Below are 14625 nucleotides of genomic sequence, written 5' to 3'. Positions count from 1 at the left end.
TCACCACATACTGGTGAGACATCGAAGTGGGCTTTTAAGTAAAAGTGCATGTTCTAGTATGTGATAAAATACGAAGTAAGGGCAATGCTGAAAAAAAAACAGCCCAGCTTTCCGAATGTGAATGGGGAAGGTATTTACATGGGAGGGGCAGTATAGCAGACTTCTATATTTATACTCTCTGGAAACAATAATGACATAGCAATAGTAACGTATTTTCATATTTAATATGGATACCATCATTGCCATTAATTCATGGGAATTATTAAGGTTTGGATTGATATAATAATGTAAAACAGAGTTTAAATAATGTGTTTATGAAGAGAAGTTTAATACAAATGAAGCTAACATGGCACTCTGCAAATTGACTGAAGCTCAGCAGAAGCCACCCTAAAAATCTGAACAGCTTCATTCTCGATGTTGGACCATTTACAGCATTATGGCCATGAAAAGTGGATTTAGCATGGGGTTTCTGTTACGCATGTTAGGCCTTCTTTGGTGGTGCAAATTGGCCTTATTAAAGTTGGGTAGAAGAGGCAATAAAAAGCAGGACATTCATTTTAAAGAGAGCTGGTATGTTTCTAAGAACAAAACAGTTTTATTTTTAAAAATCAGGTATTTTCAGCAGAGGTAATGGGAGGTCTTTGCTTACTTCCCAGGGGAGCTGCGGGCGGGAGAGAAGAGGGCAGAGCCGAGCCGGGCGGGGGGCAGAGCCGAGCGGGGCGGGAGACCGGGCCGGGGGAGACCCGGCTGCCCGGCATCAGCTGTCGTGGGGAGCCGAGAGGCTTTCGGCACCGCAGCCAGAGCCCCCGGCCCTCCCGCCTGCTCCTGCAGCCCAAACCACCGGCACGCCGGCGGGGCAGGGGCGAAGGCCTCCCCCGAGCCGCGGCGGCACGCACCGGCCGCCCCTCTCCGTGGTGCTGAAGCGGCTCCCGCCGCCCCCGCGGGCGCGGGCCGTGCGCCGAGGGCCCGCCCCTGCCGCCGCTGCCGCCGCCGCCGCTGCTGCGGCTCCTGCGCCGCCCCCGCCCCGCGGCCGCGCAGCGCCGGGCGGGCTCTGGCGGGGCGCCATGGCGGAGCGCGGGGCCTGAGGCGGCGCGGGGCGGCATGGAGGCGGATTTCGCCGCCTTCGGGAGCCCGCTGTGCGGCGAGGTCAAGCGCTTCTGCAGGCGGGTGCGGGAGACCTACCGGGAGATCAAGGAGGACCTCACCCCCTACAAGGATGACCGTTACTACCGGTACGGGCGGCGCGGGCGCGGCTCTTCCCTGGGGCCCGGGGCCCTGCCCGCCCGCCGGGGCTCCGCCCGGCTTCCTCCGGGGCGCTCGGTCGGGGCTCCGGCGGGGAGCAGGCCGTCTTCACGGGGCGAGCGGCGGGGTTGGGCGGGGACTGGCTTGAAACCTGGGGCCGGGCTTCATGCGACGACCCCCGGCCGTGCAGCCGGGAGCAGCCGCCCGGGCCCGGGGGCCGTCTTCAGGGCGGCGGCGCCGTGGGCGCCCGGGCCCCGCAGTCCCGGGCGTGCAGCAGCGGGGCGCGGCAGAGGCCCGGCCGCGGCGGTGGGGCGGTCTGCTCTGCCCGGGGGGACGCGGTCTGGCAGCGCCTCCGGGCAGAAGGTCCAACGCCTCTGCTTCTACCCTCACGTATCGATACCCTTACATAGGTGATAAAAGCTATTTCCGTTTGCATTCCTCTATGCTACGCCTCTTCCACTGTCATAGCGCGCTAGGGGAACGTGGTCTAAAGCAGCCGTGAAACAATCCTGGAACAGTTACAAAACTGGCTAGGAAATCAGAGTGGCTGGCAAAGGTTGAGGTCAAAAGGGGCACCCTTGTTTCTTCTGCGCCTGGCCCTGTCTTCTGCTTCCATGAATGACCGGTGATGGCTGGAGAGTATTAGTGTTTTGAGATTACACAAGGCTAGGAAGGGCTCCAAAGTTGTGGGAGGACTGGGTTATAAATTAAAAGAATTTTTGGATCAGACAAACGGTCTGAAAAAGTAGAATGAAAATCGGGAGAAACAAATGCCAGAGCGATACAGAAAATGATATTCAGCCACACAAATACAGGTTGGGGAACAAACAGTTACATAATATTTTTGTAAAAAAGGGTATGGGAATTATAATGCTTTACAAAATAACCTCTTTCAACAATGACATTATCTTATACACCTAAGGTAAAAGCAACTTGGGGTGAACAACAGGAGCACAGAGAGGTGAGAATTAAACCATCTAATTTAGTCACCACTCCAGACCTTAGCTGGAGCTGTGTGCAGTTCTGGGCACCACACTTCAAGGGCTTGCCAGTGGAAGAGAGCATAAGGACGGAGATATGGGCAATCAAAGGCCTTGAAAATATAGCTGTGAGGAAAATTTGGGGTTGCTCACTCAAAAGAAGAAACATCCAAGTTGGGGGAATAGGAGTTTCTGTAAAGAGAAACTTCATGCTCATTTGGACGAAATACTACAGAATAACTTAAATTGTAACAAGAAATATTCATATTAGACATTAAGGAAAAACTTCTGAGTGGGATGGATGGTAAAACACTATAGAAAGGGCTATCCAGGGAGACTGGATAACCAGGGAGACATCTCCATCATTGGAGGTCTTTAAAAACTTTTGACAAACGCATGCCAAAAAAGACATAGATCTGGCAGATACTCTCCTGAGACAGAAGGAAAGATTAGGTACCTTGTGAGGTCTCTTACAGTTCTATTTTACTATGAATCTGAGCATAGGTATTTCTGTCTGTTTGTGCACAGTGCCCCAGTTATCCTGCTTAGATCATTTGACTTCAGTATGCCGTGTCTGTTTTCACCAGTGAAGGGGAATGTAGTCCATTATATTGAATTTGTCTTATTGTTCACAATAGCAAAGACTACAGAGAGTCACAGAGTTTGGAAACCTGCCTGACAGCCTGGCAGAGTTTAACATAACCACCATCCTGCCTGTCAAAACAGTGGCTCCTTATACCTGAGCATGGTGTGAGAAGCCATGGGAGGTGATAAGGAGTGATGGAAATGTACCTGTGTGCATCTGGCAGCACGATAATGAATATTGGCACTAGAATGGAGAAAGAGGGGAGACATAAGCTTTGGATTAACAAATAAGAGGTCCTGGGAGAGACATTTGTTCAGCTTTGTTTACAGAAGAAACCCAAGCTCTCCAAGGTAAATTGTCATTAACTCATTTTTATGACTCAAAGTGTGTATGGAGGGACTCTCTGTATTGAAAAGAGAAGATGCTACTTCACCGAATCAAATCAGCTTGTAGAGTTAGTGCTAGATTGCCCTTACTTCAGTGAGAGTATCCCCAAGAGGTATTAGCCACAGGTTGTCTAGAATGAAATGGAGTAATATTGGGCTCTTGGCAAGGAAATAACATTTCATGACTTAGAAATCGTGCTAGTACTTCTCTGCATTCCCAAGATCTTAACCTAAGTGACCTCGCATAGAGTAAGTTTACTGTTACTGTCACTGCATACCTGCTGTTCTGATGAATGTTTCCCTTTAGCGTTACGGATGGATGTAGCAACAGCACCTGCTTTTTAGATTCCTGGTAAGGAGGAGGGTTTCTTGATGCTACTGTGCATTCTTCTTACAGCCAACTCTCACTTATGGGAAGGAGAATTAAATATTTCTTCCTCTCTCTCTATTTTATTCAGTACCTTTAGTCAGGTTATAAATGAGCACACTCAGGGATGTAATGGAGAGCCTTACTGCTCTGAAGGCAGAAGGAATTTTGGAAATTTGGCTAAGGAAAAGTGGTGTGGCTTGTCTTTACTTCAAACCAACTAGGTTCTCTAAAATAATCAGGTTACTGAAAACAAATAATACCTTATACCAGACTAACAAAATGAAGAGATGTTAAAACCATATAAAAGCATGATTTTTCCCTCTCACACACTGTATTTACAAATGTGAGGCTATCAGCCACTGCCAGCCTTAACTCTCCCCTCCTGCTGGTTGAGCAAAGCCATTTGGCCATCAGCTGGTGGTTTCCATTGCCTCTTTGGAAATGGAGCGGTCTAGTCCAGAAGTGTTAGGGAAGGAGAGGCGGGGGGGAAGAGCTTGCAAGTAACCAATATTTGCCAGAAAAAAAAAAAAAATTGGCTGCTGCAGTCTCACTCCTGATTTCAAATTGGCTGCTGCAGTCTCACTCCTGATTTCTATAAGGACATCCTTCTTGGAGTGCCAACAGGAAAACTCAAAACTGGAAAGCTTTGGAGCAGAGCTGAAACAGAAATGGAAAAACACCAAGCAGTCCACTTTGTGACTGGCAAGGAAATAGCTTTTCTTGACTCAGGAGTGCTACTTGTACACTGTGCTGGTATGTTGCAGGGGATTCAGTGCGAGGGGATGACCTGATGAAGCTGTTATCCCAAGTAACTCTGCTCTCGCTGCGTGGATGGCTAAGTAATTTCTGATTCAGCCCTGGGGCTGTCCCAGTTTAGTGACATCTTTTTGGTGATGGTTTCCTTTAAAGCTTGAACATGTGGTTCAGCAACTGTCTGTGAGCAGCCTGTTCTTTGGGCACGGGTAGCAGGCTCCTCAGCCATCTCAAGCTACGCCATCCTTGCTCCGCAGAGCCCCAGGGCACTAGTCCACACTATACAGATGAATGGGTTTCAATGTTAGTGAGTTTGTTCTGCCTGATAGCCCAGAAGAGTCTCTAAATTGTGCCTCCTGGTGTATTTCCCCATGAGCAAGCACCAGTTTACCCAGCCATCTGGGAGAGATGGAGAGAGCAGGGTCAGCCATGGCTCAGCACACTGATTAATGCCGTCTGTCTAGGTTAATAATTCCCTTAGGCAGACATGGCATTTTATGGTATGCCTGTAAAAGAGACTGTATATTTACAGACTAATGGATGCAATATTAAATAACCTCATTGGTAACACCAGTACAATGTTGGTCTGGACTTAGTATACCTAGGATTAGTCTGTGGTACACCAGGAGATGCTTGGTGCAGTAGATAAGCTCAGAGAAGGCAGAAGGGAAAAGTGTTACGCTCTCCCATCAGTCCTGGATGCCACAAGGTGTATCAGTCCTTGATTTATTACAGCAACTTCAGGATTATTCTAATTTATACCACTGAAAAATTGCTCCAAACAAGCCACTTGAATGAACAGTTTGTTCTCTGGTGTCTCTCCCTCCCACTCCAATATGTTCCTTCCTCCCCTAGCATGCCTCCTGGCTGGGATGGGAAGGCAGGGCAGGGATAGCTGAGGGAGGCCTGGCAGCCAACGGTTCCCTCCCCTGTACTAGGCAATTTTAAGTAAACTATTGGTATGAAAAGAGCCTACTACCGATGGTATTAAACCATCTACATTTTTATCTCCTTGACATGTTATCAGTGAGATATGCAAAGCTTGCCAGAAGACACCAGGCCTCCCAATCAGCTGACAGTTATTTCAGTGGGAGTTTCACAACTCTATCCCCTAGCTAATGTTGAAGAGTTCAGCATGCTGAAAAAATTTCGATAGGAAAGCCAACAATTAATGTGCCTACCTGATACAGAGGAGAAAGCAGGAGGGTGGCCAAATTGTGGTCTGACATCAGAGTTGCATAACTATAAGTAACAACTTGATATTCTTGAAAAATCAGTTTCTAGGCTAATGAACATATCCTGCTGGCCAGTCATCTTATACAGGGAAGCACAGTGTTGACACTGAATTTAGTAATAATACCCAGAGATTAAGATAAATGACCTACAATCCGTCCTGCTTTAAATAAGGGATACATTTTAAACTCCTATCATGCAATAATATGACATTTTGTACATCAAAAAGAAAAGACTATATATAGGACATTGTGAAACGTATTATTTAACTTACAGCTTTAATTAATGCTTGAAGTTGCTTGTATGGGTAACAGAAGAGGTAATTATAGATGATACTGATATTCTTAATTTCTCAACATCTCCTATTAGTGTTTCCAGTTCATTAAAACATAGCTAATCTTCAAAACATGTGGGAAAAGTTCATTCATAGTGGTTCTGCTCCTTCGGCAAAAAGACCAGAGAATAGCACACAATTTGACTCAGCAATAAAGAGAAGCTGTTTATTTTTCCTTAGAGAAACAGTAGTGCCTCCGCGCTTCAGAGAAGAAACTTGGATTTTGCCAGAGAAGGCTGTTGTGATAAGGATAGACTTCTTCTCACCTTCTTAAAATCTTTCCCAAGTGCTCAAATTGCAAGTCTGTCAGAAGCCAACGGGTCAGCAAGACCTTGCTGGAGAATTGCAGTCAAATTCCCTGAAGGTTCATGCTGCTTCCAGCCTAGACCCAGGCAAGATCTTCAGTAGCTGCTTCAAGCCATAGCTGGTACCTCTCTCTTGTTCTGTGTCCTGGCAATTGGGGGAAGAACCCGGATGACCCCAGTGTGAAGTACACAGCTAGGGCTAGAAGGCTTGAAACAGCAGGAGGAGGAGGAGACTAACACTGTCGCTTCATGATTGCTTTAAGCTGCCATAAGCTGGCTCTGTGGCTGGAAGAAGCCGTCCTAGCTCTCCTTTCCCTAGTCATATATTTCTGCTGTCTTCCTCACCTGCCCACAAATGTTCCTGTAGCTGCACAGTGACTGAGCAACTGATCCAGCAGAACACCATTTTTTTTTCTGAATGACTTTTAACTCAGATAATTTCCATTATTTGATTTACCAGTCTGCTGCACAAACATTTGTGCTGGCAAAAGTCAAAGAGCTACAGAGAGGCTGGATTTCTTCTTTTGTCAGTAAAGCTGTAGGTATGAGTATAAACTGGTCATAAAACTATAGCATTAGTGATAAGGGGGTTAGTGTAAGTAGAATCCCGGCTGAGCTAGCATTCAGCCTGCTTACTCATAGATCAGCCTGCCTCTTCTTGCAAGCCTCATTCACTGTACACCGTCCAGTTCCTACCATAGATGAGGCAGACAGTAGCTTCTTGCATTATTTCACCCCAGAGCAGGTCAGACAAGGCACAGAGTGAGGCACCCTGTCGCAAGGAGCAGAGTGAGACTCTGACTGACTCTGTGTTTGTGGAGGGAGAGGGGTTTAGCTTGTAAACTCAATACCATTATTTTCAGAAAACTTACTTTCAGGGTGCAACATATGTGTTTACAATCTGCTTACAACCCTTTGGAAGTTGGTAGATGGCAAAGAAAGAGCAACGTGGTCCCATGGCTAATTGAAGTGAGCTGGATTTCAAGCTCTGCCACCCACACTGTTCTCCAAGTGACTTTTGGCAAGGCTCAGTCTCTCTGTGCTTCAGTTTCCTACCTGTTCAATGAGAAGAATGTATTTTTGTTTTGAGGAGAATAAATTCATTCATGTTAGTGAGCCACCTGAGTGCCAGAGGGATTGGAGCAGTCATCCAAATAGCTCAGATGAGCGCACATAAATGACAGCAGTCGTAACTCTGCAACTGTGCTTCCCAGAACACTGGAAATGGTCACAGATGCTGTAAGCATTGTTCCATCGTTTTCTGGCCAGGGAGAACTTGTTGGAGAAGCCTGAAGTGTGCTGAAAGCTACACACTGCATGTCATAGCCACCTAATGACTTCAAATTGTGACTCAGCAGTGCTACCTTGTTCTGAGCAGATACAGTTTGTTAGGTTGTCCTGATTACTCAAAGCTTTATTTTCTGCCCTACAGCAGTGATTCTTGTTGATTTAAAATTTATAAATGCCTTTCCTTCATCACTTGGTATTATGCATTTCTCAAGACAGCCTTTTCATGAGATGATTAGTAAATGAACATCAATGCTGTAAATCACAGATCTAACTGATAGGATAAATACCAGTATCAACGACTGAATTAATTCCCAGCATGTTTTTTTGGGGTTTAGTGATCTTACACAAGAGACATACTGGGTCCCACAAGTCACCAGTAATGACATGAATTACCTAGGGCAATTGAATGAAATGAATAATATTATTAATGTTAAGTACCTTTAAAAAGTCACTGCAATAAAATCATCTTACCATCTAAGTAAGCTTTTAGTGGAAGTATTTGATTGTTAAAGAGATAATTTTTAAATTTTATGTTGACTGATCTATCTAAATATTTCTGGGGTCATCCTGAGATGGCTCTACCTTATGTATATGACAAACACCAAAGCTGGGAAGTTACTCTGAATTTTATCCTAGACCTGACACCAAGTATCCCCAGATGTTTAAGTAACTGCAGTGTTGGCTTTTTATAAACAAGTATGAGAGCTATCAAAGATGAATACAAAATATAACTTGGCAAAATCCCTGAACTTGCCTAATTCTCATAATCTCTACTTAATGTGTCTGTTGACAATCTTTGTTGCCCAGTCTCAGGATATTTAATAGGAAAGCTGAACAAAATCCAACTTTATCTCAACATTTGTGCAAGAATAAAATAGTATTAGATGCGATCTGGAGATTTTTATTAAGTAGTATGTTTAAAGTAGTAGCTTACTCCTAGGATTTAATTTCCAGCACTAGTGAGCTGACTAAATTCTCTGTGAACATGATACATCGATCACATCTCTTGAATACCACAAAGCTGCACGCAGGTGACTGCAGCGATGGCATTTTCACTCCGCTGAAAAAGCCATCGCCGTTTGATCAGGCTGGAAAAAATCATTTGCAAACCAGGAGGCTGTCCCTAATGGGCACCAAGCATGCACACGTTCAGCACGGATGAGCCGCATCAGTCCTTACGCCTAAACCGGATAGGTTTAAATCAGATTGAGAACCACTTCTGTCTTACATATTCTCTGTTTATACGGTTAAATTTCCCTATGATGAACGCGGCTGCTAATACTACAATACAGGCTGAAAGAGGGCACCGGGAACGTGGAAAACACTGCTGTCACCCCGAGAGAACGATGCATTTTGAGCGCCCGGCGTTGAGCAGAGGAGGAGGAGGCACAGGCGTGCGCTCGAGGCCTGTTCACCACAGCGCAGACGGCGCTTCAAAGCGCCGAAGCTCAGCGCCCGATTTGCACTGCCTTCCGGAGGAGGCTCTCCCTCCCGGCCCTCGGTTGCCGCCCGGAAAGGCGGCGGTTGCAGCTTGCGGTACGGCGCGGGAGACGGCGGTTTGCCCTTCAGGCTGCAGGCCAGGCCTCGACCGCCGTGACTGCTCGAGGCCAGGGCCGCCCGCCGCTCCCGCACGCCCAGCACCGCGCTGCCTCCGGCAGCAGGCCGCAGAGCGCAGGCCCGTGTCCCCTCCGGCTCGCCGTAGCGCCGCCGCCCCCTGCCAGCAACGTTGCCCTTCGGCCCCGCGGCGGAGGAGCAGCGGGGGCCGCCGTGACGTCTCCCGAGTCGCGTGGCGGCCGGGTGACGCACGCGGAAGCCGCCGCGAGGCACCGGCTCGCGATTGTGCCACGGCGGCGGCTGCCGGGCGAGGGGAGGCGGTGCCTCCACTGCGCATGCGGCGCCGGGATGGAGCCGTGAGTGGTGGGCGGGGGAGGAGCGGGGTGGTCCGCCGTTCGCGCGCCGGGGGCGGGCGGGGCGCGAGGCCGCGGCGGCGGGGTCCCTCGCGCGTGCGGGGTGAGGTGGCGTGGCGGCTCGCTAGGGGCTCGCGGGTCTGCCCTCGCGCTCGGGCGCTGGCGGCGGGAGTGGCCGTTCAGCGGCCGGCGGGGAGCCCGCCTGCAGCTGCCGCCGCCCCGGCTGCCGGCGCGGTCCGCTAGGTCTCGGGGGAGCAGGCACCGACCCGACGCTGCCGGGACCGGGACGTGCTTGTTTGCTTGGGGCCGGGTCCGGGGCGGGGAGAAGAAATGCCTTCTCTGGCCGGGTGCGGTAACTTAAGCCTTTCCCCTGTAAAGACCTGAATCTTGTCATTCAGTTTATACGCGTTAATTCTCATTAAGGAAGTAAGATTACCGAGGGTTACATTAATGTTTCTAAGGCTATGGTTCGCAGTCAGAAACCTGAGAGTAACTACCCGCTTCTTTAGAGGAACGCTGCGGTTTCTCTTCTTACCTGGTGAATAAACCCCCCCGTATCTCCACTCTCAGATTGTGCCTGTTAAGGAAAAAGAAAAACTTGTTTTCCCGGATGTGTCTCCGCATGGATAGAGCGATAGACCTGACTAATTACTCAGACTTCAATGAGTACAACAAACAAGACACTAAAAAAAATCCAAACCCACCCTGTGCACATGAGCTGTTTAGCATAGTCATGGTTAGCTATCAGTTGTCATACAACACTACCACGAAGTACTGTTAATATTAGTTGTATGCATCTTTTTATGTAGTCATGTGCTGCCTCATTAGTTATTAACCATGGTGGAACACACCTGCAAGAAGAAATTCAAGGTCTTCTGAGGGACACCAAAGCAAGCAATGTCTTTAAACCATGAGCAAGTGCAACAGGTGCAGATAGACCCAGTACTATGAATATAGGTAGCATATCGAATCATTTAAATCGAAGTGGGTTTGATAGTTTTATGTGGGAGTGAGCCTAAAATAGAACAGAGCCGGTGGAGGCAGAGATGTTGAGACTAATATGTCAGAAAAACTACTGTACGTAAAGGTGAGTTATCTCTGATTTTAACATCAACTCTGTGCTACCTACTGCTTAATCCCACTTTTGTCACAGCCTCCCTATCTGCAAAGTGAGTGTCTTAAGTGAAAACTATCGTATAAAAGGCTCTGTTTTTCATGATAGCCTTTACTCTAATAAAGACTGTGTTGTGCAGGCGTGAGAAGTGATTTGAAGATGAGGAATAGCCTGAGAAACATTTTGCTTAACCATTTGAACCAAAACTTTACTCAAAGAGCAAGATTTAACCTACCTTTACATCTTGCATATGAATGGCTACTGAAAGATTGCAGTTGTTACAGCTGTGCGTTTCCATAGTTCACTCTATCACAGATTGCATTAGTGCAGTTTAGTTTTTACTGACTACTGTTTGAGGTGTCTATGTATAATATTTCTCTGTATCTCAGTGCTTTCTGCTCCTTTGCAGTTAGTTTCAGACATGTCCAATTTAATTATAAAATATTTAGTTTCTGTCTGAGTTAGGATAAAACACAGTACAGGTGATAAAAGCTGCCTGAGAAATCTGCAGACACTGGATGGCTAGTCTTAAGCTTTGGACTACCTTGGACTAGGCTGATTAAAGCATCTTCCATCAGTAAAGCAAAGCACAGTTCTTTATTCGGTTGAACAGGTGCTTCCAGAGTGAGGAACCTTTTTTGCTTTTCCTATAAATGCCTTTCAAACATTTCATTCTTTATTAGGCTTTTCAGATGTAAGAAAGAAGCTGTTAGTGGGGGATCATCAACTTGCACTTATGTATATGCATAAATTTTATATAATCTCTTTCCAAAAGAAAGATGTTAAACAATGAACCTACGTGAGGATCATTTTATCTGCTTTGTATGTCAGCTGGTGGTAGGTTGAAATGAGACACTTAAACCACACAACGAAATTCTGTTATTGCAGCGAGGGGCAATGAAGAATACATCATCCAATAGGAATGCTATAAATTGTTGTTTGCTGTCATGATAAATGTAGTTAAGATTTGGCCGAGTTCTTACATTTGCTCTTACAAAAAGTGTCCTTGTTGCCTTACTGACCTGTAAAGTAGCACATACCGTCAGTGGCTTAAATGAGACTTCAGGAGTACCAGTATGAAAGAAGGGAAAAGACACAGTGTGTCCCTTCTTTCTTTGTAAAGCGCCAGCATGACTGTTCTTAGGTAGGTGTATATGTACGCATTTTGACTACTGGGTATTGCACCACCTGGAGAGGAGTTGGAATAAAGAATGAGCCAATGTCTGGAACATGTTTCTTCGAAAGCTGTGCTCCGGTGTACGAGTAAACCAAGGTGATAATTGCCCATAGCTGTAAAGCTGCGAGTGTTGGTTGGGTGAACTCTGGTGACTTTCCTGTAAGGACTGCGGAGATGAAGCTGCTTTTCATGTTCGCATTATGAGCTTTGAAATGTCTACAGGAACTTGGAAAATAGAAAGCTTATCAACATAACCAAGAATATGTATAGCAAGTCAGAAGTATCCTGCATCAGACTGTAGCTGTTAAGTGGATGCCCAGATGTAAGCTATTAAGAACAACACAAGCGTATGTGATACTTTCCTGCATATATATGATACTCTTCCAGTCTTCAGCTATTCTCAACCTGTGGACTTTCCAATCCAGACCTGGTTTCTGTGTATTGAGTGGTCCTCAGTGGGTACTCTTCCATGAAGCGTTTGGTATCCACTTGAACCCTTATAGTTAATTTAGGCGTATCAACATTTTATATACCATTTTTATATATCAAGGATTTTCTTGTTAAGATTAGTATTTTGGTATCTCAAGATAATATCCCATACATGGTGTTCTTAGGCAGACAAGGAATACCAGATCATCTGTGGAACTGAAGGAGCCCTTGGAACCGATAGGAAAATGCAGCTTATTTAGTTAGTGAGTTAGTTATTTTAGTACTAGTACAGATGTAATAGCTTTAAAATGGTTTAAGTGCATGAAGGCTGAGGTGTAAAGACATTGATTTAAGGAAAATACTGTAGTTATATCGCTGCAAAAGTTGTGCAGACAAGTTCTGGTTTGAAATGCCTCTATTAATTGGCATTTTTCAAAGTCAACTTAAAATCATATTTGTCTGTGAGACTTCTGTGTGGTGATCTCTGTGACAAAGACCTGATCTGTTCCTGTTTATGATTGTGATAATTTCATGTACGATTTACCTTTTTTGCCTGTACAATCAGCTATTCTGGCTTCTTAGACTGGTGCGGGACTTTTGCTCAGCATAACTGTGTGTGGCAAGGCAAGTTACATTGTTTGCAGGTGCTGTGCCTGGAGTCCTGTACAGCCACTTTGCGCAAACTTGTAGCATTTACAGTTACTTGCTTGCAGTTCTCATTGCTTCTGTGGGTTTTTCCTCCCTTCCCCACCTCCTTTGTGAGTTAAATTAAGATTTAACTTCACAGTAAAGGAATGATGTAATTATTTTTGTAGTGCCTCATTTGGAGAGAATGCAGTGATTCTTAAAGAAAATAGATGTTATTATTAAATCCTTTTACTGGTTTAAAGCGAATTGTTTGCCTTGCTTTTAAGGGCTGGCAGGCATGCAGGCCTGGGATACCTGGTCCCAGAATTCAGACTGGGCTTATGGAAAGGATTCCACCACCTTTTCTGCATTTCTTCATTAATATAGTGAACCAGTAAGAGCACCATTCAGCTGGTGAAAAGAAGTTTTATTCCAAGCTGAAAGGGAGTACTGTCATTAAAGTCTTACGCTTTCATTTCTTTCCATGATGGTACTCTTACAACTTTTATCGGAAAACACCACCACCACACACACCCCCTCTCCAATCCTACAGCTTTCCCATATAAACTGTACAGCTTTCTATGATCATACCTACTGGAACAGCAGTAGAAAACCAACTACATGGCTCAGTTCTGGCATAACTCAAAACAAAATGTTGCCTGTATTTTGAAACGTGGTGGATTTGTCCTTTTTTGAACTATGCATTTAACAAACAGGAAGATAAAGGAGGGATATGTTATGTAGGATTAATTCTTTGATCATATTTCCCTTAAGCTAACAGAACTGGAATTTACCTGTTTCTAGGAGAATGCAATTGGTCCTTTCAGTACTTTTTTTTCCCCTCTATTTTGTCTTTAACCTAATGATAACCACCAACCAGTTGTGGAAGAGATGTCATTGCTTTTATGTGTATTTGTATTTAAGTGTCTAATAATAAACTTAAGTTCAGGTTTCTATTTCCCAAGCTTTGGTGGAGTTCAGACAGGAATGTAGAGCCTGAGCATGCACATCTAGCAGATCTGGAGTTCTGCCTTACTCCTTGTTGGGGATGATTCTGCAACATATATATATGATGTAGAAAATTCATCAAGATCCTGTGCAAGTAACTGAGTTGTTAGTGAAGTCAATCCCTTTACGTTAAGCTGTCATTGCAGGAGACATGGTATCGTGGATGTTTAAATTATTAACTCACAAACTAAAAAAATGTAACTTTTTCTCCCTCTAAGAAATGCTTTCTCTTGCTCGAGTCTAGGACAATAGAAAACCCTAGCATAAAAGGAATGGGCAAAATTCATACATTTTGAGGTGCAGATGTGCATGCACATACATTTGTCTAATAATTCCTAGTAGTTATCCTTGCTCTATAAAGCAGCATTAATATTTTTTTTTCTCAGTTTTACATGTTACCTCAGAGTTTGGTTTAATTTTCTTCATGGAGGAATGAATGGGGTCTACTTTTTTTTCCCCTTTAGAAATATGACTGACAGCTAATTCTGTGCTTTCTTTTGCTTCCTGTAGGCTGGCACCGATGCGATTATATACACTGTCCAAACGGCATTTTGTTCTGGTCTTTGTAGTATTCTTTGTTTGTTTTGGTTTGACAGTCTTCATAGGAATAGCAGGTAAGGATGCTGTCTTTTTAAAAGGTTACAGTTCTTGTATGCTTTGTCTAAACCTGTTGGTATTTACAGATGTATTTAAATGCTAGTAAGCTTAGTGGCCCTGAGATGTCTGAGGAAGCATTACTTTTGACAGGGAGGGGGAAATGTTTCTTCCATCTCATTTTTTCACAGGAGTGCTACCTACACAGATTTGGTATTTGCAACTGCTTTGCTGGGAGGAGTCAGTAAAGTAAAACAAAACCATCTTCATTGTAACATAATTTTTCAGCA

At 45.3% G+C, this 14625-nt stretch overlaps 1 protein-coding gene across 3 annotated transcripts in view; it reads left to right on the top strand.

Moving 5' to 3' along the window:
* The first annotated feature begins 1040 nt into the window (after positions 1–1040).
* Positions 1041–14625, top strand: part of TMEM181 (transmembrane protein 181) — a 37053-nt gene continuing 23468 nt past the window's right edge. The window contains exons 1-2 of one of the 3 annotated variants that reach the window (XR_012673017.1): positions 1041–1232; positions 14252–14355. Coding sequence is in view for 2 of the 3 variants with exons in the window: in XM_075146037.1 (XP_075002138.1) it covers positions 1102–1232; positions 14252–14355 (235 nt within the window). In the remaining variant the exon portion in view is untranslated. Of the gene's footprint in view, positions 1233–9318; positions 9390–14251; positions 14356–14625 lie in introns of those variants that run through there. The other 2 variants (XM_075146037.1, XM_075146038.1) reach the window with 2 other exon arrangements.

The sequence above is a fragment of the Calonectris borealis genome, chromosome 3, assembly GCF_964195595.1.
Source record: "Calonectris borealis chromosome 3, bCalBor7.hap1.2, whole genome shotgun sequence".
NCBI lineage: Eukaryota > Metazoa > Chordata > Aves > Procellariiformes > Procellariidae > Calonectris > Calonectris borealis.
This window is presented reverse-complemented; position numbering and strand designations above follow the sequence as displayed.